Source organism: Lagopus leucura, unplaced genomic scaffold (assembly GCF_019238085.1).
Source record: "Lagopus leucura isolate 7727_CA_CO unplaced genomic scaffold, USGS_WTPT01 Super-Scaffold_100004, whole genome shotgun sequence".
Classification (NCBI taxonomy): Eukaryota; Metazoa; Chordata; class Aves; order Galliformes; family Phasianidae; genus Lagopus; species Lagopus leucura.
This window is the reverse complement of record NW_024962264.1, coordinates 3,289,333-3,315,438: the sequence shown is the minus strand read 5'-3', so window position 1 is coordinate 3,315,438 and position 26,106 is coordinate 3,289,333. Positions and strand designations below refer to the sequence as shown.

General features: G+C 42.7%; 2 protein-coding genes and 1 long non-coding RNA gene across 4 annotated transcripts; 2 read left to right on the top strand and 1 right to left on the bottom strand.

Moving 5' to 3' along the window:
• The first annotated feature begins 1,529 nt into the window (after positions 1–1,529).
• Positions 1,530–8,265, top strand: LOC122180066. The gene is made up of 4 exons (XR_006178906.1): positions 1,530–1,992; positions 2,325–2,412; positions 5,888–6,020; positions 8,189–8,265. It is a non-coding gene; the product is annotated as an uncharacterized LOC122180066 (long non-coding RNA).
• On the bottom strand, positions 2,852–15,123 carry NPY5R (neuropeptide Y receptor Y5). Of its 2 annotated transcripts, XM_042871490.1 has the most exons (3): positions 15,108–15,123; positions 11,022–11,123; positions 2,852–4,426 (listed from the first exon to the last, which is right to left on the bottom strand). In XM_042871490.1, the coding sequence occupies exon 3, from the start codon at positions 4,415–4,417 to the stop codon at positions 3,086–3,088; it is 1,332 nt and encodes a 443-aa protein (XP_042727424.1). In that variant the 5' UTR covers positions 4,418–4,426; positions 11,022–11,123; positions 15,108–15,123; the 3' UTR covers positions 2,852–3,085. The 2 variants fall into 2 exon arrangements, with proteins under 2 accessions (XP_042727424.1, XP_042727423.1); XM_042871489.1 differs by lacking the exons at positions 11,022–11,123; positions 15,108–15,123 and adding an exon at positions 9,614–9,677.
• An 830-nt stretch (positions 15,124–15,953) lies between these two features.
• On the top strand, positions 15,954–25,230 carry NPY1R (neuropeptide Y receptor Y1). Its single transcript, XM_042871426.1, has 3 exons — positions 15,954–16,283; positions 18,720–19,573; positions 19,745–25,230. The coding sequence occupies exons 2-3, from the start codon at positions 18,875–18,877 to the stop codon at positions 20,201–20,203; spliced, it is 1,158 nt and encodes a 385-aa protein (XP_042727360.1). The 5' UTR covers positions 15,954–16,283; positions 18,720–18,874; the 3' UTR covers positions 20,204–25,230.
• Positions 25,231–26,106: the final 876 nt, after the last annotated feature.

The window sequence follows — 26,106 nt, the reverse complement described above, 5'->3', positions numbered from 1 at the left end:
ATTATTTGAACTCCAGTGGAACTGGCATCTGGCATTGTCTGATTCCATTCAGCAGATGCTAACAAAACAAAACTTCTATCATCTTCATTATTTAGACTTTTCCTCACAGTAGAAATTGTTCAGTAGCAGTTTAACTGGCCTAAGGACTGGGGATTTAATGTGCTCTTCGAAGATTGATCTTTATGTGCTTTGTTTCCTAGCATATTTGTGTATGTACCTGCCTACCTACATAGAATAATGATACCATTCTCATGAAAATGCCACTGGACACTGTGGTCAGATGCATCTTCACAAGATCTATAGACGTGTGCATAGGAGAGAGCATCATGCTGCCAGTCACTTGTACGTGGAACGCTTTGGAGCGCTTGCTTCAGCTCCAGCTGGATTAGGACCACTCAACAAGCATGGGGTAGGAGGGATCCTTGTGCTTTGATTTTTTTTCCCAGGCAGGAGAAGTGTTAAATATGCTTCATTTTTTCCTCTCTCCCTCTTTTGGGAAATGCCTGACTTAATTTGTTCCTTCTACTATCTTCTTCCTCCATATTCTTTGCTGATACGGAGTCTGAGGTGTACTGGCTGCTTAAAGAAGATGGAAGGTAGGGAAAACATTTTATTTTTATCGAACATGTCGGAGGAAAGATGCTGACATTTTGGAGACGTCAAACTCTAATGAGTATGATTGTTCTGCAAATAAAAGGTAAACGCACATTATCCCACCACTGATTGTAAACAAATTTTTAGACGTCACAGGAATAAAGCAGGTCAGTAGTTGTCTTCATTTAATTTCCTACTGCCAAATTACAATTTCATGTTTTGATCAGTATAAATAGTGGGGGCACAGATATTAACTCCATCCAGGCAAATGGACAGGGCTCTCATAAAATCACTGGCACACAGAGTAATCTTTGTGAGCTTCTGAAACTTACCCAAAGGACTTACCCAAACATTTCTGTGTGTCACACACAGTAAAAGTGAGTAGAATTTAATTTGAAAAGAGTCATCACTGAATAAAGCTTTATACTATAGAAACAGTCCTAAATGTAGCAGGAAAAAAATGGTTGAAATTTTGAAAGTATATAAAGAAATGAAGAAATTAACTACGAATTGCAAATAGGAAGGAAGGTAACAGTAAAAATAAAAAATACATTATAAGAAACCTGGAATAAATAGTAGAAGATGAAACGATGCAACTCTTACACCATTTGGCTACATTACATGGTAAAGTAAGGTTAAATGACACATCACAGTGGCAAGAAAATGTGTGTTGGGCATAATTTGCTGTAACTTTTATAAAACTGCATCCTAGTGTTCTCAGTGAGGATCTAGTTGTGTTTTGTTTTGTTTTTTTACTTAAGCTTATCTAACAAGAATAACCGTATTTTCAAATTAAACAATTTTAAACTTTTAAAAAGCTACTTAGAATGTATTGTTTCAATATCCTGCACTCTTTGTACTTGATGTACTGTAGGTTGTTAGGAGATAATAATCTGCAAAATGCAATAGTCAGTGTCCAGGCAGAAACTATTTAAGTGTACCACTAGTGAAAACAAAGAATGATGGGTTACAGGGGACTAGACTTCAGGGAAATACCTTAATGACAGTAACAATGATATTACCAACTAGTATGTAATAATCTCCTCACCCAGTGACAGCCTGAGCCTCAAAGGTCTCAAAACTGTAACGTTAGAATAATTTGAGTGTTCCTTCAAACACATGGAAGCCTGGCTGCTTCCATTTTTAACGACTATACGGAAAAGAAGTATCCCAAGGCAAAAAATAACAACCAAAAATAAAAAATCACGAGCCTTCCCATCCACTCATTTACAAAAACAATAACTTCATTTTTCAGACTGGAAATGCTTTATTAAAGAGACTATCAGATTGGGAATTCAAATAGAGAAAAAGGAAGAATCACCACCTAGACCCTTGGAGAAGTTTGACTGAGAAGTCAGAGTTGAGGCTTTGTACACTTATTGAACCCTAAGGGCAGAGGTGGGTTATGAAATTAGAGTAACCCATGGGAAATATATGTGTATATATAGATAATTTTTTTTCCATTTCTGCTATGAAATGTATTGTGACCTAGGGAAGATGCATGTGATTTAAGTGTGGGAGAAAAAAGACCTGTCTGGTTAAAGAGGAGATGATAAATTTGGGGCTGATAGCATGTGTAGGTATGTGCACCTGGGCAGGTGTATCTTAAAGCTGTTGACCTAAAGCAAAAGGGTCATCTATGATGAAATGCATCAAGATTTTGCTTTCTGGCAAAAGAAAAGAAAAAAAATCCTGCTCTCTTCCCATTTTCTTTTTCTTTCCACTACCAGTTTCTTAGATCATGAAGTCTCGTGCTGATCAGAAATGTGCTACACATTCATGGGAGCCATCAGTGCAAACACAAAGGCATAGCTATATGTAAGTATGGCTGAAAATTCCGTAAAATGACAAGCCAGAGTGAAAACTCTAAGGTAAGGTAATCAGAGATGTGTTGCATTGGGTAAACAGGATGAGACAGAAACAATCTCAATAACAACTGCCCCCAAACTCATTTCAGGGAATAGGGCAACCTGGGAAGAAGCAGCAAAAGATGGTGTAAATGTATTGAAAATTATGAGTTGAAGAACAAGGGAAAAATATTTCTCTAGTCCCATCCAGAAACAGACTTTCTGTTAATTTAGGAAACAGTCAAAGTTGGCACTGAAGTAGTCTCAACACGTAACTTAGTAACGTATTTTATTATAATTAGATGTATGATTGTTAATACTGATAAGTCTAGGTATTCTCACAGTTATGACTCATTTTATATTTTGTATATTTCCAAAGTACAGACTGGCAGTATTTCAGGTAATGGAATTTGTACTCTGGTTTTGTACACTGGGCATGATTTCCTATGTGCAACAGATAGAAGAACATTATAATAATACACTCATACAGTCTGGCCAATGCACATGCAACCTTAGAACTACCCGCTCACATGAGGTGCCACTAATCACAACCAAATCAGACTAATTAAGCTTAATACAGTTCATACAGCTATATGCATTAGTATGCACAAAAGCCAAATTATTTTACCTTGAGGCTCATAAAATTAAAGTATTTGGCAACATGGAATAAGGGACATTAGATCAGTTTTTATGCTGTTGTTAAGGAAACCATAGAGGATGGGATTCAAGCAGCAGGACATCATGCCAAGTAGATGACATACGCAGTACACTAATTTAAAATGTCTGTTTGAAATGAGAGTGGCATTAAAATCCGTCACAATGTGGAAAAGGTGAAGAGGCATCCAACTAAAGCCAAAAACTAGGATTAGCACTGTCAGTCTGCAAAACACTCTCCTGGACCTTGTTTTAATTCTGATGATGGATTGGGATACCGTAATCATGTCCTGGATCTCTGTATTTTCCTCTGGTTTCATCTCAAAACAGACTGGTACCCCTGGGATGAATTTACTAGCGGAAGAAAGCTGGCTTTTTTCTGTGCCAGAGGTTTCTGGGAGGTCTCTGAAGTCAGCATCCTGATGCTGCCTTAGAATAGCTGGCATCACAGTTGATGTCTTTTTGCTGTACCTTCTGTGGTGCTTTCGGACCAGGGCACAGCTCCAGCTGGTGTGGCTGGAGGGCTGTGCCTCAGTGCCCGTGCTCTTGGATGGGTGAAGGGTGAGGTTTATCATCTCTTTTTCTTGGAACTTGCCCTCTTTGCTGGACAGCCGGGAACCTACACTCCTGCAGACACTGGTGTGACTAGCAGTTAAGCATACCAGTGGCAGTATGTACTGCATGAGCAGTAAGGATATGGTAAAGGCAATTCTGTATGAGTCAGAAGGCCATGACTCGATACATAAGAGCCTGTTCTCCAGTGCCTCTAAATTGAGGCTTTTGTGGAGGTCCACAATTTTGTGGAAAACTGGAAGAGGGGAGCAAATGGCACAGCCAACGGCCCAAATGATAACTATTAAGAAATAGCCGTGCTTTGCCGTTAAGTTGCTGGAGAGGGGATATTTTATCATACGGTATCGGACTGCAGCAATAGATATTAGCATTAAAGTTGAAACCAGAACAGATGTACATTGCAGGAAGGGCATTATGTGGCACATAACAGTGCCAAACATCCACCGGTCGAGCAGGACAGACGTCAGCGTGAAAGGAGAACAAAACAGCACGACTAAGATGTCAGAAAAGGCCAGGTTACCGATGAGAATGTTTATTATTGTCTTCTGCTTGCGTTTTGTTAGAGCTGTTAGTACAAGCAGGTTTCCCACAAAGCCAGCCAGACTTATAAGTGTGTACAGCCCAATAAGAAAGTACTGTATGTCATCGACACTGCTCTTGTAGTCCTCCCAGGCAGAAAAATTCTTTGCAGTAGCAGAAGTGTTCTTGGTAGGTGTCCTGTTGGCATAGTCTTTGAGTCCTAAATCCATTTTATAGTCCTGCTTAGAACAAGAAAGGCACTGATTAGCAACTGAAGGAAATATGATGCTGATGTACAGTAGACTGTACGGAAATGTAATTTTACTTTGTTTCATCTTAATGCAAGTGAATTAATAGAGGTGTTATTACACTGTAAGGCGATGGCATAACTTCTGGTTAATGCAAATTCCTTTGGTGGGTTTTATCATATGGCATTCAGTGCACCTAGATCTGCTCACATCAAAGTCCTGGGGAGGGGCAGATAGTGACACAGAATGAAGGGAAACAGCTTTAAATTGGAAGAGGGTAGATATAGACTAGATATTAGGAAGAAATTCTTTACTGTGAGGGTGGGGAGACACAGGAACAGGTTGCCCAGTGAGGTTGTGGATGCCCCCTCCCTGGAAGCATTCAAGGCCAGGCTGGATGAGGCTGTGAGCAACCTGGTCTAGTGGGAGGCTTCCCTGCCTGTCGCTGGGGTTGGAATTAGATGATCTTAAAGGGCCCTTCCAACCCAAACCATTCTATGATTAGACAATTACAACTTTAAAGACTGGCATTATGAAGTTGGTTTTTAGCTGTGCTTTGCTATAGACCATACTGCCAGGCTTTTTGTGAAGAACAGTCAGCTACAGAAGCACTCCATTTACAGTCAGTGAGATTACTCATGTGAATAACAGCTCATTGATATGAGCAAGGAAATTACAAGTACCATCTGGGCATGTGCCTAGTCATTACATGACAGCAAACTATAATGAGAGCACCTGAAAACGTATGAAGTTTTGACACACGTTAGCAACTGCAGTAGTATTTCTTCCCTTGCTAGCAGAAAATTGACACAAAGTAGGTAAGAGCTTTCAAAGATGATCAATTTCTAAGGAGATCTACTGTCAGCACCCCAAGATGGGGTTCCTAGTATGGTGCATCTACCTGCCATCCTCTACAAAGTATTGAACATATTTTAACTAGCACTCGTGTAGAAGGGAAAACTGTGTCCAAATCACCCAACAAAGTAATTTTACTTAAAACTGGGGGCACGGTTTGTACTACATGCAAACCCCGCCCAATCACTGGAAAATTTAAGGAATTGCTAAGCATAAAAGCATCCAACACTGTCCTAGCTCAGCACAAAGTTACTGTATATACACAATCTTGATGTGATTCGTCTTCATGTTAGAGGAAAAACAGTCAAATTCACTTTAACTTAAAAACCTGCTTATATAGAAGGTTTGAAGTATAAAACCCCCTAAGCGCCAGCTCAAGTTCTAAACCTAATGTTTAGAAATCTTAAGACAAAAGATCAAAACAAAACCAAAATAGGCATTTTTAGGAAATGGCTTTTTTTTTCTTTTTCCTTTTGAGGAAAGGGCTAAATTTGGCAACCAAAAGAAGGTAGGTCTCCTTGGGAATGCAGCCGTTCCCAGTGGACTGTATCATGCCGTCTTCAAAGCACAGTAACATTATTGATTTCCTCTTTGCAGCTGTGCTCCTTCCTTTACACCACCAGTTGTGTGCTCCCACTACCTGTGGCCACTGGGGAACTAAACCATCCAACGCCCTCAGAACATTCCTTGACAGTGCTTTGGGATGTAACTCCTGTACCTGTAATCTCAGGTGAGACGAGAAATACTTAAAAAATATGAGGAAGATATGGCAAGTTTTCATGGCTTCGCTGCTGTGTGAGAACTAAGCCTTGCCAACTTCTCACAACGTTGAGCTGAAGTGCTTTTTGAGAACAACTCATTTAACAGGTGATTAACACTACCTGAAACTACCCTTCCCTCAACCGTCTTTAAAGGAAGCAGACCAAAGGCTCTGTAAGTGACCCAACATCTCTCTATTTTGATACTGATATTACCAGCAGTTTTCAGTTTGGTAGCATTCTCTTTATAGAACTACTAGCTAAAAAATTACGTAGCTTTTTATTTATTTATTTTTTCCCTGAGTCTCTGCGTTGCCAGCAGTCATCTGAAAACAATATGATCTGATCTGCAGACAACAGGGACTTTCACAACCACCTGAAATTTCTTTCAACTCTCTAAACGTGAGCAAACTTAAGGAATAAACTCGAGCATGTCTGTACCTTTGATAAAATACATAGCCCTACCTCAGCCCTACAGAATTACATATCTCGTGTCACATATCTTTCTTATATTCAGCATGGAAGATGCATGGCTTTGGATGATGACTGATGTTTTTGCTGATTTCGGAGTGTACATGCAGCTGTAACCTGCAGACTCTTTTTGGATTCGTGAAAGCCATTTCAACTGTACATTGCATTTCCATATGAAATACTACCTGACTAACATTTTCAGGGTGAACAACCCATTATCTTCGTACAAAAGCATTCACGTTGGCTGAGAAGCGTGTAGGAAAAACCCTTCCAGCTGAGGAGTTAATAATGAAAAAGCCATTGGTGTAATTCTAGATAATTTTCTTTTTGCTTGCCTTCCTTTTGCCTTCCTTTTCCAGTTTATATCTTGCGCAAATGAAGAGAACATCATAAGCTGAACATGTCTTTGACCGCTTGCAGATACAAAACGAAGCAGGAGTTATCTGAGAAAGGGAAATGAACCTTTAGTCAAGAGCTAGACCTGTCCAAATCTTGCTTACTAACCACACAGTCATTTCCTGAGAATAGGAAGACTAACAGGAAAGAGGGAAGGAATCCAGTAGCAAATTGATATTTAAAGAAAACACACATTTTTAAAATGCTATTGAGTTGATGAAGACTTTGAAGGAAGAAGCTTTCCATTTATTTTGCTTGCTTACATATGTAACTCTTAGCCAAGAAAGACCATTCTGTATTTTCTTCTATTTTAACTGGCATTAGGCAGAAAAAAGCAGAAAGGAGCTGCACATGTTTCTTCTCTCTACAAAACCTGGAGAGAGAAGACTGCTTTTATAGTATCTACAGGTGTTTTCAGTAATGATTAAACTCTCATGGAGTCATACCTGTCCAGAAGTCATACTGAATAGCAACAGTGCACGCTGGTATTTAGTTAAAATAGTAAGTTCATTTAAAACAATAGGCTTCCAAGGACAGTTACACATGTGTGAAAGTTTTGTTGATCCACGTGCCAAAACTGCAATTCCCTTTCTGGAATTTTTGGTGAAATTGTCATTGACAGGTTTTGTCAGCGTGTGGAAACTTATTTAATCTCCTATATTCAGTGGGCATAATGCTAAGGCTAGGGTCAAGGAGCAAAACTTTGTCTGTGTTGTTACGCTGGAAGATGTTTATTAAATGAAAGTTTACTTCTTAAAATTTTAATTAGAAGACTGTTGGCGGATTCTGTGCATTTCTGCCTTCACTTCAATATCCTGCAGTATGGTTTTAGCTCAGCTGCTAATCATGTTTCTAAGGTAATTCTTGACAAAACTGGAAGTATGCTATTTTTTTGTTGAAGACAAAATACTTTGCTTCAAGGGACCTGCTTCAGCACAGGGTTGGACTAGATGATCTCCAGAGGTCTCTCCTACCCACTGCGATTCTGTTACTCTTGATTGACACTGAAAAAGCTTCACAGGGGTGCCTATGAAGTCCAGGCAGGGATCACCAGCCACGTCCTGCCTGCACTGTGCTGCCTTGTGCATCGGCTGAGAGCTCTGTAGGCACCACACATCCTGCTGTCCACAAGGAAGGGGCTACTGGCAGCATACGTGCCTCTCATGTGTTTGATTTACAGTCCCCAGTCTAACACTAGCACAACAATGACTTCACAGGGATCTAGATGTTTACTGGCATTTATGTTCCTGCTTTTTATTTTTTTATTTTTTAGGGATTCATCCACCCTCCTCCCATCAGTTGGCCAACCACGATGTGGCATGTTTCACGTAGCTTCTCAGTGCAACGAGGATTCCTGAAAAGCCCGTTGTGGGGAATAGAATTAAATGATTTAGCCTCTTTTGATAACATTGTCCTCGTTTTTGAAGTGTATTTCTACACTGAAGGCACGACGGTGCCCAAGTGTTCTGGTACTCCAGGTCAAATTTAATCAGTCTGTAGGTACCCAACTGCAGTTGATCTAAGGTTTGCAAGTGACAGGCAGAACTTAAAACATTTCTCAGTTTTAGCTGAATTAAGATACCAGATAACCTAAAATGTACTAGTTTGATATTTTAAATCTTCCAATTCGTCTCCTTATTTCACTTAAAGCTGCTGTTTAAAATACAATCCCCATAAGCCACCATTCAGCAGAATGAATACACAAGCTATCCCTGGTATTATTTTACATGCTTAAGGGGAGATTTTCAAGAACATGAAAGTTAGGCAGGCAATCTTACTCCCCTGAAGGTAAATTGGCCTTTCAGAAGATCTTCCTTCAACACTGTGTGTTGTTTATATCAAGACTTGTTTACAGACAACATCTCGTGTCCCACAATATTACTACCCATCATATTGTACTGGCTGGTGGCAGTACAGTCTGTTCAGTCCTGTTCAGAGTGCCTGCACAGGACCATTCATCTCCATTGCTGAGAACAATTTATAAGCTTGGAAGTCCTTCCTCAACCTTGAAAACAAAAATGTACAAGGAGAAAGCAAAATACAAAGTGTCCCTGTGGAACACGGCCCCTGTCATACAGGAATGTGTAGGAAAACAAAGTCAGTCTTATTCTTGACTCACACAGGGTTGAACGAGACAGGCTGTGCCCACCTGGCCACCGGAGCTTAAGGGAAGCACTGACCTGAGAGACGATGCCCTCATCTCAGCACAGACTGAATTGAAAACCCCAAATCGAAGCTGGTGAACTCATGTTTACAACAAAGGCTGAAGAGTGACTGTAGCTGCTCAGCACAAGCTGGTCTGGGAGCCAGCAGAGTTCTGAAGACTGACATCACCAGTCCAAAAAAACGGGTTGTGGTGCCATGCTATGCCTCTTTATACGCCCAACTTAAGCAAAGATTGCAGCGCCGGTCTGGAAAAAGAGAACATGGCTTCCCAAAACAAACCAACCCCATCTAACGAGATTATTTCCGCAGCTCCAAGGAAGCACGGGCAGATCAGAAAACTTGCAACGCACTGCCGCAGAACGGACCAGCAGCGGGCGGGACGGGCTCTGCTTTACCATTCCCACATCCCTCTCCAGCCCGCCTGGAAACGATGCCTTTCCTGGCAACCCGCATCCTGGGACGGGACAAGGGGCGAAATTCCCCGCGCAAAACTCCGCGGCCGTTCCGCGCCCCGCGCCGATGCCGCGCTCACCTGCAGCCGCGGGGAAGCCGCCCCGCGCCTCGGGCTCCGGCGAAGCTCATAGCCCCGGGGCTGAGCTCCTCGCCACGCTCCGTCCGAGCCGCTCTGCGCGGCCGCGCATCTTAAGGGGGGACTGCGGGGACTGCGGGAGCGGCGGCTCGGGCCGCTGTGCCGGCGTTGAGGCTGCGGCTGCGGCGCGGGTGCATTTCGGGAGAGCGTTCCGTGCGGGGCCGGAGTCTGTTATTGCCCTATTGCATGCTATGACAATTAGAGTTTCCATGGAAATACAGTGAGACTGTAAACAAACCCAAGGCTCGATAGTATCGAAGGGATGCGTGCACTTTTCTTTTTTTTTTTTTCCTTCCTCCTTGCCCCCCACCCCAACGCTGTCTTGTTGTGGGCCTGCCCGGAGCTGGGCCATCTCTGGGGGCTGCCCTGAACACCTTGCTGCTCCCCTCCCCTTGGCTGGAGCTCAGCTTTGGTGGCATTTATCCACCGTTATTTTAGAACGGGTGGGAGGTGATGGATTTCCCCATCAGCTTTCCACTCGGAGGTGAGTAACTCAGTTTGCCCAGACACAGATATCTAAAGGGTGGTTTTAATTTGTTCTGGGCCATCAGTGGGAAGGCAGGATGCTTTCCTTCTTTTTCTTTTTCTTTTTCTTTTTTTTTTTTTTTTCTTTTGAGTGAACGATATTTTACAGTCTAAAAATGGTTGGGTATGTCACAGCCCAACAGATGAAGAGCAATTCTGTCACTTGCACCAGCTGCTATCTTCGCATTGATCACAGCCCAATTACAGGGCTACTGGAGAACAGAGTGACGTGTGGGTCTTTGGGAGCACAGGTGGCAGAATGTGACACGGGAATGTAATGACTTTTCCATTTGCAGAGGCACTCCTTAGACAGTTGATATTAACAGAGTATTGCAGAGAAGCTGTCAGTATAATTAGCCGGTGAAAAAGTGCTCTACACAAAGGCGTGCCAGCTGGATCAACCGACTCGTAAAATAGCTTCACCACCCTGAAAGTCCAGCTAGATTCCTTATTTAATTGGGTTTTTAAAGCACACGTTCTAAGGTGAGGGCTAAGGGAACAGTCAGCTTCACTCTTCATGGGACGGGCTCGGTACGGCAAGGAAGATCACGTCCCATATTCTTTTCATCCGCTCCTGCCTTATTCACCACCCACTGCTGGTGAATCACTGCATGTGCAAGTGGAGCGAGGGGAGCTGCCAAGTGGAAGTGACGTGCCAATCCAGCTCATCATTTAAAGACAGCTCTCCTGTTAGTCATAAACGAGAACTAAATTAATCATTTTTAGGGCCGGGCAGCAGTTCCTAACATTTTTGACCGTCTTCTTACCTAACACTGGTGCTTGGAAAGTTTTCACACTAGAGACAGAAACCCAACCTTGTTCTGACCTGCTGTTTAAGACCATCTCCCAGAGCATCTGTTTAACAGGGTGCTCCCGTTCCAAGGCAGTTCTCCAGACTGCTGACCCTGCTTGACATGGAAGCTCCTTCCTGGAAAGAGAAAAGATTTTGAGGCACTGAACCTTTCCATGAAAACTTTTGGCTATAGCAAACTATAGCAAAGAAACCAACCTGCATTTGCTGGCAAAGCCCACAGATGAGAATTTGCATCCCATAGCTATAATTTACATAGGATACCATTGTTACTTTGTGAGGTTAAAAAAAACCTTTCCTCTGTGCTGACCACTTCTAAGGTAGGCTGTCACTTCCTACGGTTTCCCAAGCAATCACCATTACATGCTTCCTGGTAAAAGCGGTCAGTCAGACAAGTGGCTACTCCTAAGAACAAAATATCTTGTTCCTTTTGTTGGGTTATTTCAGAAGAGTTCATCAACCAGCGATGCACTGCAGATGTGGGCTTTTTCTTTTTCTTTTTCTTTTTCTTTTTCTTTTTCTTTTTCTTTTTCTTTTTCTTCTTCTTCTTCTTCTTCTTCTTCTTCTTCTTCTTCTTCTTCTTTTCCTTTTCCTTTTCCTTTTCCTTTTCCTTTTCCTTTTTCTTTTCTTCTTTTTTTTTCTTTTTCTTTTTTTTAAACCTCAGGCCTGTAAACAACACCAGATTTCTCACAGCTGTATTTGGACAGTTAATTGGTGACACTTGTGTATGTCAGAGGCAATTATTATTCAAGCCATTAGCATTTTTTTTCTCCTTTTTAGTGGTTGTGAACCTCAGAACTGCCAGTAATAGTACTGAATAATAAAATAGGTGATGTAGAGGTAGGAAAGGTGCTGACATTAGAGATGTGTCAGACTGGCAACAGATGATGGTATAAGTTCCCTAGAAATTAACCTCTGTAGGGTTGTTGAAACCATGGAGGAGTCCTTGACAAAGTCAGAGATGATGATGATGGAGGAGCTGGCAAAGAAACCAGCGTGTCAGTGGGAGATCTGTGAGTCAGAAGGGTACAACAGCAAATACAGGACAGAAGTCTGCCATTATATGGAATACAAATTGATGCTGGCGTGCTTCTTCTCTCATAATCCTGAGGGAAATGTACTTTTGAGAGTCATCCTAATATCTTTGAAAATTTAGCTTCTAAATGTTAGCTGTTAAAGACATGAAGACACAAAGCTCCAACTGAAGTCAATGAGAACCGATGAATGCCATTGAAAAATCAAGTCCAAAGCCACCTAACTTTGAAATTCTGCAGTGTGCAATTGGTTGCCCTGAATCAAAACTGGCTGTGAGCCAGAGTCCAATGTTAATGTGAAGTCTGATGCCAGCAGAGCTACCATCCATCAGCAAGAGAGCCTAAAATGGTAGGATGTAACTACTACAGAGTTTAAGGCATTTTGTGAGGTACCTATAAAGCATTCTTATTGGGTGGAACTTTCTCCACGCATCCACCCAGCAATTCATAGAACCACAGAGTCAAAAGGGACCTTTACAGGTCCTCTACTCCAACTCCCCTGCAATCAACAGGGACACCTGCAGCTCCATCAGGTGCTCAGAGCCCTATCCAGCCTGACCTTGGAAAGACAGGGTACCCAGCACCTCTCTGGGCAGCCTGTGACACTGCCTTTTTGTCACCACCCTGATTGTAAAAAAATCTTCTCCCTTATATCCACATCCCCCCCTTTTCAATATTCACCCTATTCATGTGACAAATACTTTTAAAAAATACCAGTTACGTTTTTATTCTATGGATATATTTTTGGCCAGTCCCTTCCACAGGTTCTTATCTCGTGTAAAGCAGTTGGGCGTGCAGGCAGTGAGGAGTGGACTAATGAAAATGTTGTACCAGTTGAGGTGTCTGCAAGGAGACAGGATATCTGTTGGGTAGGTAATAGAACACTTCTGAGGGTGAACGATTTTGTTACCTAACGGGTCTCATCACTTTTGCTGGCTGGTGCTATACCACTGTCTGTTGAGCATGCTGAAGCACAGAGCCTATTTCTGCTCTGTTTGAAGCCAGCTGGACGCTCATACATGACTTCAAGGGGCTACAGCAGAAGACATGACTTAGTATTTTAGCCAGGTAGCCATAATTTAAGTTACATCTCAATCGGTCTTTAAGCAACGTTGCATATAATCGGGGCAGCTTCGCACTGGTTAGCTTGACTTCATCACCCAAAGCAGAACTGGAGCAGCAAGACACTCAGACCAGATTAACCACGTAATTATTCATGCAGCTTCTTTGTGTTAGTGACATTAGCAGTCAAATGAAGTGTTGTTATGTTTGGTGTCAGTTGCAGTCATTGCAGAATAAACATGCTCTTAGCCAAACGGAGAATTTGCACTCAATGGCAAAACATCTATTTATTCTACTGATGACAGACTGTTGCCCCCAAGGAGAATGAGTTCCCCGATGTGAAATGAAAGCCTTTCAATGATGCCACAGTTCATTAGAAGAAAATGAGAACAATAAAAATAAACAATAAAAGTAGAAGTAAAATCAAAGAAACAAAACTCCTTTGTTTCCATCCAAAATAGTGGTGACTTCAGTTTGTTTTATGCGCAGCAGGAACCTCAAGCAAATCTCAAGGAGTTCTTTTACTCTGTGGATTTTAAGTTTTAGGGAGAGATGGTGCTGGCTGAGCACATGACAATATATACTGTAGTGAAAGTGTCATCCTCATTTTATGATCTATTTTCTGTTACATTTTTTGGGAGCTGGAGGAAGAGTATCTTAATGGGTTGATTTCCTGGCATATTTTCCCAGGAGTTTCTTCAACACCTCTTGTTTCCCTCTCAATGTATTGCTTCAAAGAAATGCTCTATTCTTTTACTCATGCTGTTCTATTTGCTCAGTTAAGATTCTTGCATTCTTTCTATTGTATTTATTCTCTTTTCACAACAGTCGTGTCTTCATTCAAACACAGTCTTCCAGCCTGCATTGTCTGTGATGCACTGAAATAACATACTCCAGGGAGGAGGATAATCTCTAACACTATGGCTATTTTGCTATTCTTTTGTCCTGGCAATGACTAGCAACACAACAAGGCTTGCTGAGGAGTTACCTGGTGTTTTTGTGTGCTTGGTGCTCCAGTTGGAAATGCTCAACTTGGTGCTGGGCATGCATGGAAGAGCCAAGAACTTAGAATCCCAGAATGGCCAGGGTTGGAAGGGACCTCAAGGATGATGAATCTCCAACCCCCTGCCACATGCAGGGCCACCAACCTCCCCATTTCATACCAGCCCAGGCTGCCCAGGGCCCCATCCAACCTGGCCTTGAACACCTCCAGGGATGGACGGGGCATCACAGCCTCTCTGGGCAGCTGTTCCAGCACCTCATCGCTCTCTGTAAAGAACTTCCCCATCACATCCAACCTAAAGCGCTAAAATCTGAGCTTCCTTCACAACTTCCCTGACGCTATGTGGCATTTACTGCACAGCGTGCATTTTGTATAGCTGTAATGGAAAACCTTTGAAAAAGAACACATCTGTTTGTTAGAGTGATTGTTTATAAGTGTGTTTTAATTCTCACTTTTATAGGAAATGCTTTGGTGAAGGTTGGTGTAGCTCCAACAGATTCAGTCATCTGAGGTGAGCACAGAGCAGAGGGCAAGTATGGCAGAGCAGGAGCTTTGCAGTAAAACCTTGTTGTGGCACATACATATATAGCATATATGTCTGAAAGATTCAGTGACTCACACAGCCCTTTCCATTGTTCCACTGCTCTGCTTGAAGCATCCATCTGCACTGCAAATAACTCCATGAACGCCCGATCCCCTCACTGTGAGCTCAGGTCACTGAGTGACACCCAGGATCCATCTTCAATCTCTCACAGTTGATAACCATGTTACATTGTGAGGTCCACATCCATACCAATGAGTGTCTTCAGCTCTCCACGTAATGGAGAAAATGCTACTGACTCAGGCAGAAATACACTCTTTATGGGATGCTCAGCACCAGCTTATACCTTTGCGTTGTCTGCCTGTATCCAACATTGCTGTGCTCAGACAGACATGGTGCACAGGAATTAACCAACATGTGTCTGCAATCCTCAAGAGGCTTAACATACAGCCTGCACTTACCTCTTGGTTGCTGGGGGTCACTGTCAACAGAGCCCAGGTTTGGAGCAACCTGGAGGTTTGGCCACACTTTCCTTCCTCACAGGAGGGCTGCAGGTTTGATGCAGCTGAGCTGAGCTTCTGGAAATACAAGATATACACAAATTCTGTAGCATTCCCACAAGACTTACTCTGCAAAACATATTACAACCATTTATTACGTGCAGCTGTTATTTCTTTTTGGTAATAATACAGTTACTCTCCTGAGACCTATCCTCAACATAACAGAGTTGTCCTGTAAATGGGATATTGCAACTTCAACAAGTCCTTTCTCTTGAAAGATTAATCTGGAGCCTTGAAGGAGTCAGGGCACCTTTGCTTTCCACAAATTCCGAGATCACAGTGCAGCCTGTTTGAGCGGGCATTCATACCTGAATTGATCCAGGTAACTTTTCTTGGACTTCTGTACTGGCTTCTAAACCCACCGTTTGTTTTTTTATATATTTTTGGGGGGGCTATTAAAGTAGGTCTAGCAGCAGCAGTGCTTTCTGTGCACGAGAGAGAGAGATATTTCAGAACTATGAAAATAATGGAAAATAAAATGTTTGGTTTTCTTTTTTTTCATGGAAGCTGTTTATTAAGCAGCGCACTGACCTGCTATAGCCGCTAGTAGTCTGCAGGGCAACTCATATCGGCTGCATGAAAAAATCAGCTTGCCGGCAGCTAGAGGTTGTGCTGGTTCAAAGATCCAATGCCGAACTTCCTAACTGCTGCTCCATTTCTCTTTCCATCAGAGCTTTTCTTCCGGCTTGACTGGCCACACGGTGGCAATAACTTGCAAACAAAGCGCCGGAGCTGCCTGAGAGAGATGCAAAACTCTCCCGGAGCTCTTCTCTCTTCCCCTCCTCTTTTGTTTCAGTATTTAATTGCATGCATTTCAGGATTACTAGGCAACCCACCCCCAGATGTGTAATTGAAAGGTGATGTGCTTGCAGTGAGATTTTCGGGATCTGCTCGGCAGAGCCCCATCATGTGATGCTGGGATAAGGTGGAGTTCGGCTTTAAGGGGGAGTCTCCAGCCTTCCCCACCAATCTTTAGCATCTCAGCTGGAGGAACACCGGAGGATCTTTTCCCTTCCCCTATTCCTTCTTCTCCCTGCATCCCCCGAGAAGATCGCGGATAGGCGGAGCTGTTAGAAGGTGAGTTTCTCTGCGATCGCTTCCCGGTGCCGGCGCTGCTCGGGGCAGGGGACATAAGGTAGGGAGGAGCAGGTGCCAGGCTGGACTTGAGAGCTGCTGGGACTCGCAGTATTTTGGGGCTCCCTTTTGAAAAGCTCCAATAGCTTTTACAGCGAGTTGCCAGACAGCTCGCAGCGCGTTCTTTTACCCTTTCGATCCGTCGGTGCTAAACTTTTGACAGATAATCCTGGAGAGCCGGAGGGGCGGGTGTGTGCGGGAGGTGGGGAGACCCTGTGGGTCACAGCAGGGCTCTGCAGAGCTGCCAGCACCGCCAGCCCCCGGGATGGGAAGGGATGTCCCTGCTGGTAGGGGGCAGGGAGCAGCACCGTGCCCCAGGAGAGGCAACTGCATCGCTACCGACCGTTTTGGAAAGGTGGGCAGGACGCCTTGCTGCTTGTCAAACAGTGCTGTGCTTCTGAACTGGTTCCCAGCCGTGGTCCTACACTGCTCTCTCCTATGGGGAGAGGCAAGGGAAGGCGAGGAGCAGTGGCATTTTCTGGTTTTGAATTTGGTATTTAATAAATGAGCAAAAGCAGAGCTGTGGGCTTCTTAATGAGCAAGAAAAAGCAAGAGCTTGAAATCATGTCCTCTGCTTGCTGCATTGAGGTCCCAGTGTTGAGAAAACCTGCCCACTTCTCTCCTTGCGGGACGTGGTCCCTCACCCATTTTGCTCCTGCCATCAGCTCCAAGGGCTGCGCTGCCCATTTTGTGCTGTACAAGTAACAGGGACGTGGTTAAATCCACACGGTGTGATTTTCAGGCTGGAGTTAAAATCAAACCTGTTGGAAATTGAATCCGGACTCCACAGCACTCACACGCTTGTCCTGCAGATAAAGCACTTTCCTCTGACTCTGGTTGAAGTGGTGCTTCAGGAGGCCCTGGGGAAGCCTTTTTATTTGTTGGACCCCGAAACAGTCCACATGGCCTAGGGAGACCTGGTAAATTTAGTTAGCAGAGGCAGCAGAAATAATTCTCAGGTGCCTGCCCCAGCTAGCTAGAAAATCAGAACAGCCAAACTTCAAGCAGAGATGCGTTTTCTCTCAAGCCGTTGCTGTTAACTGTCAGTAAGATGTCACCCAGAGGCAGGCTGCGTTGCCTGTCGTGGTTCCATGTAGCCACAGAGGATCAGCAAAGCTGTCTGAGGTGATCTTGTGACACTTGAGACAAACGTGTCAGCATGGTTCTCTTTTCACTGACTCTCGGGAGGAACTGGAGGCACAAGTCCAGTAGGGACCAGTGGAAGGGATCTCTGCCACCAGCAACACGAGAGTCAGCTTAGGTGGCACCTAGATTTATATCCAGTATTTCAGAGGGAAGCTCATGAATTCTCACTTCCTCTGAAGCTCGTTTCAGTGAGCTCTGTTTTCACAGCTTTAGTGATTACTGCCATATGGAGCCAGGTTTAGAGCCCACTTATGTGAATTTTAAGTGGCATCACTTTCATTAGCATAACCTGAGGTTAAGTGAGCAATAAATTTAGCACATAAGAGAGGGTGTAGAGGGAAACTTCCAGATTGAAGGTGGCTGCTGCTAATAGTAAGTTGAACTGGGATTGTATCAGGTTATTTGATTTTTTTCATTTTTCTTTGTTTTCTTTTTTCTTCCTTAACACATACGCCTGAGTTTCTCTGATTTTAATATCAGAGGCCTTGCATAGGGGTGGTTATTTAGACATCACTATTTGTTTTACATGGGTGCGTGCTCTACGGTGTTTAATTTTTGCTGATTTTGTTTGTTTGTTTGTTTCTCATTTTGTTTTGTTCTTTCTTCATGGTGCAGTCCTGCTAGTTAAGATCAAGGTGTTCAGAGGTCCTGAATTGCCTTTGACTCAATGCTATTGCTGCTGTGAGCACTTGTGTAAAAGACCAAAGGAAAACACTTTCTGACAACTCAGACACTCAGCATCCTGCGTGCATTAGGTAAAAAAGAGCACAGCAATGTTTTGGTGTAGTTTTTCTACCCCTCAGGTGGAGTATAATTGCACTTAGAGCAGGCTGAGAAAGCAAATCTTTCCAGATTAAACTTGTAGGAACGAGATGTGAAGCATCATCAAACAAAGGCTACCCTGGTGTAAGACTGAAGTTGATTCACACCCTGTTGTTTTCTGTTGCTTGTGCTTATGAGGCAGTGCTGGGAAGGGCTGTGCCTGCAGACCCACATTTAGACTCTGGTTTCTTCCTTTCCCTGACTTGCAGCCCCTGCTCTCTCTTTGGATACCAGGCCAGGACCGCCAGTCTTCCCTTCCCCTTCCCATCTGGCCTGGTCCTGATCCCTGGCTCTAAAGTCCAGTGGTGCCAGGGGACTGGTGTGCTGAGGGTGGGTGACAGTCACAGCAGGGTTTTGGGGTGCTGGGGTAGCCTACATGCAAGAGGTGACCGGTCCTCTTCCTTCCCCCAGGTCTTGCCATGGAGATGCAGCATCGAGAAGTGGGCTCTGCAGAGGAGCTCCTCGTGGGCTGACTGACATATATTGAAGGTCAGGAGCGGTTTGGATGAGACCTGTGGCTGCTGAGAGTATTGATCAGCGAGCTGGAAAAAAACAACCAAACAAACATGAATGCTTCGTTTCTTGATCCTCTGGAAAATAACTCCAGACACCTGAACTTTTCGGAGAAGAACTCGCAACTCTTGCAGTTTGAAGACGAGGACTGCCACGTGCCTTTGGCCATGGTCTTCACCTTGGCCCTGGCTTATGGGACCGTGATAATCCTGGGAGTCTCTGGGAATCTGGCCCTGATTGTCATCATTTTGAAACAAAAGGAAATGCGCAATGTTACTAACATCCTCATCGTCAACCTGTCCTTTTCTGACCTTCTAGTGACCATCATGTGTCTTCCCTTTACCTTTGTGTACACTTTAATGGACCACTGGATTTTTGGGGAGGCCATGTGCAAATTGAACCCTTTCGTGCAATGTGCCTCAATCACCGTCTCGGTCTTTTCTTTAGTTCTGATTGCTATCGAACGCCATCAGCTGATCATCAACCCCCGTGGCTGGAGGCCAAGCAACAGGCATGCCTACATGGGGATTGCTGCCATATGGGTTTTGGCCACGGCTTCCTCCTTGCCTTTCCTGATTTACCACGTGCTGACAGACGAGCCCTTCAGAAACATAACATTTGATGAATATAAGGACAAATACGTGTGCCTCGACCTCTTCCCCTTGGACACTGCCCGGCTTTCTTATACCACCACTCTTCTGGTGATTCAGTACTTTGGACCGCTTTGTTTTATATTTATTTGCTACTTAAAGGTAAGAGAGAGCTCCCTCTGTGATATATATATATAGGTAATATATATATATATATATATATATATATATATATATATACTTTCTTTTTGTCTGATGTTTGCTTACCTTAGCGATAGCTGTGGTTGTAGGTTAAATTATCCCACCTGTTTCTCTTTGTTGAATTTCCCACAGATTTACTTTCGCTTGAAAAAAAGGAGCCACATGATGGACAAGATGAGAGACAGTAAGTACAGATCCTCTGAAACCAAAAGGATCAACATCATGCTGATCTCGATCGTGGTTGCCTTTGCAGTTTGCTGGCTTCCTCTCACCATTTTCAATATCGTGTTTGATTGGAACCATGAAATTCTGCCCGTTGCTACCTGCAGCCACAACCTGCTGTTCCTGATCTGCCACCTCACTGCCATGATCTCCACCTGCGTGAACCCTATTTTCTATGGGTTTCTCAACAAGAACTTCCAGAGGGACCTGCAGTTTTTATTTCACTTCTGCCACTTCCGCTCCCGTGAGGAAGATTACGAGACTATAGCCATGTCCACCATGCACACAGATGTCTCAAAAACCTCTCTAAAGCAGGCGAGCCCAGTCGCATTTAAAAAAATAAACAGTGATGACGATGACAAAATATAAAGAAGTAATAATAATTCTACACCAAACCTCTGGAAGTTCGCCCGCAGGTGAAATGTGCCCAAGGACAAGCACAATTATGTAACAAGTACAAAATGGGTAATGCTTTTCTTCTTTTTCCAAGGAACTTTGATTGTTGTCCCTTTGAAATGTTATGCTGTGCATTTTTTGCCCCTTACTCTGCTTTAATGTTCACAGCAGTTACATCTGAATCTTATTATTAAAAAGTGGCTGGACTTGCTCCTACCTATGGTTTTCAGCAACTTTCTCTTGTTCTGTTTCTTTGTACAGTTATGTACTTGAGCACAAAGACACACTTACTGATTTTTATTTTTTTAAGTTTTTATTATTACTATTATTTTTTTCCCCAAATAATTAGTTCTCAGGATTGTCCATTTAAGACCATTGCGGTATGAAGCGCGTATGAACTGCAGGGAGGCTGTCCCTACAGAGGACACCCATCCCAACATAAAATTAGGACATTCTGTTTGGAAGAGTTGTCCCCTTGTTTGTTTTTGTTGTTTTTAATCTGTCTTTTGATGAATTTAAAAATCCCGTGAGCGTAGTGGAGGCATGCACAAAACGATTCTGAGAAACCCATAGGTCACGTTAAATGGGGACATGCCTTTGGCTCATTCAGAGAGGCAATTCAGACTGTAATGACTTTGGTTCAAAGGCAGGATTAGGAGAGAAATTCTGTTCTCATTTACGAGAAGAAAAACCTGGAGTAATTCCACAGAACACAATGGGATAACTCGGATTTTCACCACAGCAAATGAAAGCACAAATGGGCCTTTAATCCCAAATTATTACAGCTGATTTTAGTAATGCAGGCTTTTTTAATTTTCAAAAACCCAAACCCCATTTTCATCTGCCATCACTGGAAGACTGGGATGAAATCTGCTGTCAGTCCCAAGCCTATGAACCATGTAAATTCTCCTTATGTCCTTTGTATGAATGTCAAGAATCTGGAGGGAGGTGGTCATGTTTGTTTTCTGTACAAGGTGTGATTCCATCCTTGCAGACGATGTTACAAATCAGGTTTGGGATTAAAAAAAAACAAAAAATAGCTGTAGCTACCTGAATCATTTCCTAATAATTAGTGCTGATCTGTACAAATGATGTATAGCCTCATTATATTCTGTGTTCAGACGCGATGATATAAACCTGGATTATCTCCAAGATGATGGATGACTTAACTAAGATCTGCAAAACTTAAAAGGAGGATATAGTGTGGTTGCAATTGGAACATTTTGCTTCCACAGTTGACTGAAGTGTGGGAATATTTGCCAAATGTACACAATAGAGCTCTGTGTTACTGCTTAAAATATATATCCTCTAATTACACGAAATGTACGTGACTAGATCCCCAGCTGAGGGAAGCCTGCATCACTTGGCTGCTGTAAATGAAACGATACCAATATCAGCCAGCTGAGGCTCTACGTCATATAGTGCACTTTGCTATATAATCAATGCCTTTTCAAATAATCAGCTTTTTAAAGTACAATATAGTCTTCGTTTAGCAATATCGCTTTGTACCCTTCTGACACAGAAGAGTGTCTTTAAAACAGGTGTAAATGTAGCATCAGTGGGAACCAAATCTGATATCTTTCAGATCTCAAGAAGATCTCAGGATGCGATGGTGAATTTAATACGCTCTAAATTAGATATGGATAACTGTCTGAGAAAGGAAGATTATTCGGTTTGCCAGCATTTAAAAGTCCAGAACTGTGCCTTGTGCAGTCTTAAAAACAGTGTAGAATATTCAAGTAGCAATGTGTTCTTGTGCTTTATAATTCAATGTATTTCTTTATTGACAGATAATTTAATTAAAAAGGAAGTTTCTGTACTTGAAAACAGAGAGAGAATGTATACAATGAATTATATGACAGTGCTTTCTTTCAGAGCCTTGCCCTTTCGTATTTTATGAGACGTCCCTTTTCTGGTGGCTCTTCATGGAGTGTGTTGCTAATATGACAAGAGGCTCCTGAAATTATTCCCCTGTCACTTCACAGTAATTTTGTTACACCAAAGGGTGTGTATTTCCACTGAGATGCACTGTAGAAACCCAGCTCTGTTCTTCTGCTAAGAATGTCACATCATGGTTTTCCCATTGGGGAAAAAAAAATCACAGTGTATTTTGATTATTATTATTGCTCCCATTTAAAAGAAATAAAGCAAATCGTCACTTTCTTCAAAACCAGCCGGAGAAGACAACAAAATTGCTTGGGGAATTTTCCAGTTAGTTTGTTGGAAACACTTAATCAAGCTGAATTAGAAGCTTACACACAGGAGCTGTTGGTGCATGGAGCTTCACAGGTCCTCAATAGGACAGCAGCACACTTAGTCCCACACCAACCTTTCTCCTGCTGGTGCTACTGCCTCAAATCACAGCATCCATCTCCCGAGGATGTTTGCCTGGGGATTTTTACCCTCCTGTCTGATAATCAAGTGGGAGCTGGGCCAGCAGATGCAAGCTAAAGCATCCCTTCAGCTCATCCGGGTGAAGCTCAGGAGCCATCATTCTGCTGCACTGCACCTTAGGATCAGGTTTCTTTCCCACGTTTCCTCCTCTCCCTGTGAGAGGCATGCTATGCTGCCTTTCCTAAGGCTCCACAAAGGGTGCAGATTCATACGTACAGCACGGAAATGCGTTTGTCAGCAGGAAAACACATTTGGAGAATTTCAGAAGCAAAATCATTGCTGTTTGAAAAGAATCTTTTATGAGAACAAAGATAAAAGAAATCTTCCTGAGGTGCTGACCTGACATCTGCAGGGGGTAGATGACATCTGCAGAGAGCAGTATTTTTGTCACAGGTTGCATGACTTGACACTAGAGTCCTCAAAAGCTGCTGGAGATGTTTTCCTCCAGACATCTGGCTCCAGCACTAATCCTCTCTTGCACTTTCACATCTCCAGCATGGCTGCTCATCCTATGTGCTACATTTCTAGATAGGGCAAACTGTTGGGTTTCATGTTTCTGAATCATTTTTCAATCGTTCTGTTTCCATTCTTCTTCTTCCTATGTGCTGTCAAACTCTCCCCATTTCAGCACGCACTGATTCCTATCCTAAAAGCCTGAAGACTTCATTTATTCTTTCAGACTGGTGGAAACCAAAGGAATCTGACAGAAACACAGACAGTGAGGGATCTATAAGGTAACTTAGCATTTCTGTGCACCACAGCTTCCACATATATGCTTAAACCCATCCCCATTTATTCAGTTTTGATTCTGAGTTCATGTGAATGAACTGAGATGAAACAGTGAAATTGGAGAATTTGCTTAATCATTTGCCTAAGCACTCTTACAGAATGATGGTGAACTGCTGGCGGGGACTTCACATCCTTTCCTAAAAGACAAAACATAACAAAACAGACTTTGGATTTCAGATTATCACAGAAATAAACCTGCATATAGATTTTCCTGGCAGTTTTCCTCTGGATTTTTCTTTGTAGTCCAGTGCCTGACAATACTTGAAGTTAATGCCTTGCTTCAACTCAGTTCTTGGTGAAAAGAATTTACCAAAGCAGTAGATACAGAATGAAGGCATTAAGAAACTTTATTTTTTTTAAACAAAATTAGAGTAGGAAATGTGAATTTAAATACCACCTTCATCTACAAGAGGCTAAAATAAATCGGTTGAGTATCAACAGTGGAGAAATTATAACTAATACATCATTTTAAAGTTGATGTGAAAGAAAATTCTTTTTTTTTATCCATGTTTTGCAGAATTTCAAGTGTTTGAGGATTACGTGTAAGAGGGGGAATAAGTATGACTGGTGTTAGTCCCTTATACCTTAATTTGCCTGTGGCCCAAAGTAATTTTCATACCATGTTTCTGCCCACGCTAAACAGTGTTTATATTCCAATTGAAGCCGAAACTTTGCAGATGAAGGAGGGCATCCACAAAGACTAGCTTTAGGGTAGTTTCCCTCATCTCCTTCAGTGGCAATTCAAGGGCATGCACACCTGCTCTACCATCTGCCAAAGTGTTTTTCTCTCCATTATCTCCATGTAACACCATGTACATAACAGCAGAAGGATGGCCAGCTTCCAGGGCAAGCGCTGCTGAATTCTTCCTCCCTCGTTTCATGCTCTGTGATGTTCCTTACACCTTTGGAAGGCGTTTCCTGAGGAAGCCTCAGGAATTTGTACTCTGGTTTCGTAAAGCCCAAGAGCAAAATTCAACTGTGTGAAGGACAGTGCTGTGAGCATGAGGTCAACTTTCAACAATTCCTTCCACAGAAATTCTCTTCCAGCAGGTTCCTGGTAGGCAAGCCTCTCAGAATTTGCACTCCATACAAGTCCAAAATTCACAAAGCCTATGGAGGTTGGAAACATGTCCATACAAAATATCCGGCACATTATAGCAATATTGACAGTGCACTGCGTTTCACAATTCCTGGAGATCTGTTCTTCTGACATCAGTGAGTCTACATTGCAAGAAACTTGCACCAGATGCAACAGTTTCTGAGGTCACTGCACAGGGGACCCTAACTTCCCACAAATCATGCTAAATTTCAGAGACACGGGGAAATAGACGGAGCTTGGAAAAGAGCAGAAGGTACAGATGAAGCCTCGATGTGTTCTGACAGATACAGACAAAAAGATTAAAAGGCAGACTCATCTGTGTTTCTGTTTGGAGTCAACAAGCTGGTATGTAAATGTTTCTAAGGCAAATCTGTGGTCCAAAGATCGTGTAGGATTAATGGCTTCTCTGCATCTGTTTCCGAAAAAAGGGACATGGATCTACAAATGCAAATACATCGGAAGGTTCTTCATCTTAGACGAATGTAAATCTTTTTTAAAGATGAAGAAAACAAAACATTTTTGGCAAAACCAAAAAAGGACAGCTTTTCCTTGCACCCACCCACAGGCACATGGGTCCATTTTCTTTCTGCATGAAATGGAGAACATTTGTCTACGGCAGGAGGAGCAACACTGAAGCAGGCTTGTCTTTCGTGCTTCATGTTCATACTGATACTGTGCTGCTATTTTTCACTCTGCAATCTTCTTTTGTTTTCCCCCCAAAGCGATGTCATTTTTATTATGCTATTTATATTCTTTCTTAATAAAAGTTTTGTGAAAAAAAAAAAAAAGCTGCTTGCAAGATCCTGTTCTACATGTGCTTGAACATATGGGTGAAAGACATCAGAGAATTTGAAGTAATGTGCCCAGTGCTGTGATGATATTTCAGGGTGTAGAAAAAGTAGGAAATGTATTTGATTTGTTACATGCTGTTCTCCAGCCTTTTTTTTGGAGGGGGGAGAAGAAGGGGGGGGATTACAGCTTTATTTCATTCAATTTGAATGTCACCTAAGTGCACCTATTCAGTATTCCTGCTGGGTGACCAGTCTCTGGAGACAGAGGAAACACTGGGCAACACTTTATTTCCTTACTTATGGCCTTAACGATTGCCTACAGGCTTCTCACTATCTGTAATGCGTTTGGACGTAAAAGCAAAAGTGCTCACTTCTTTCTCTTAAAGACTAGTAAACGTGGCTCATTTAAGAGATGATTGGAATACCTTTTTTGATATTTTTTTTTTACCCCATTGTTATTACAGTAATGTTTGAGGCTGTTTGCATGAGCCTTCATTTATCACAGGTGTATGGGAACTGCTGAGTCACGGCCTGAACCTCTGATTGATCAGCTGAGGTGAGCCTTGAGTCAGCCAGAGGAGCACAGCTGAAGGCAATTCCTAGACCTATTTAAGAGCTGGCTACCAGTAGAGAAGGTTTTCTTCTGGAGATCTGCTGTGCTGGTGTTTTGTGAGTGAGCCCAGGATAGGGGTAAGCCTTCTGTTTATTTTCTTTTGTTATCATAGTCTGCTTTGCCTGATTTTCTTGTTTATTTTGTAATTATAACATCCTAATGTTCCTTGGTTATACAACAGTCAAGGGTA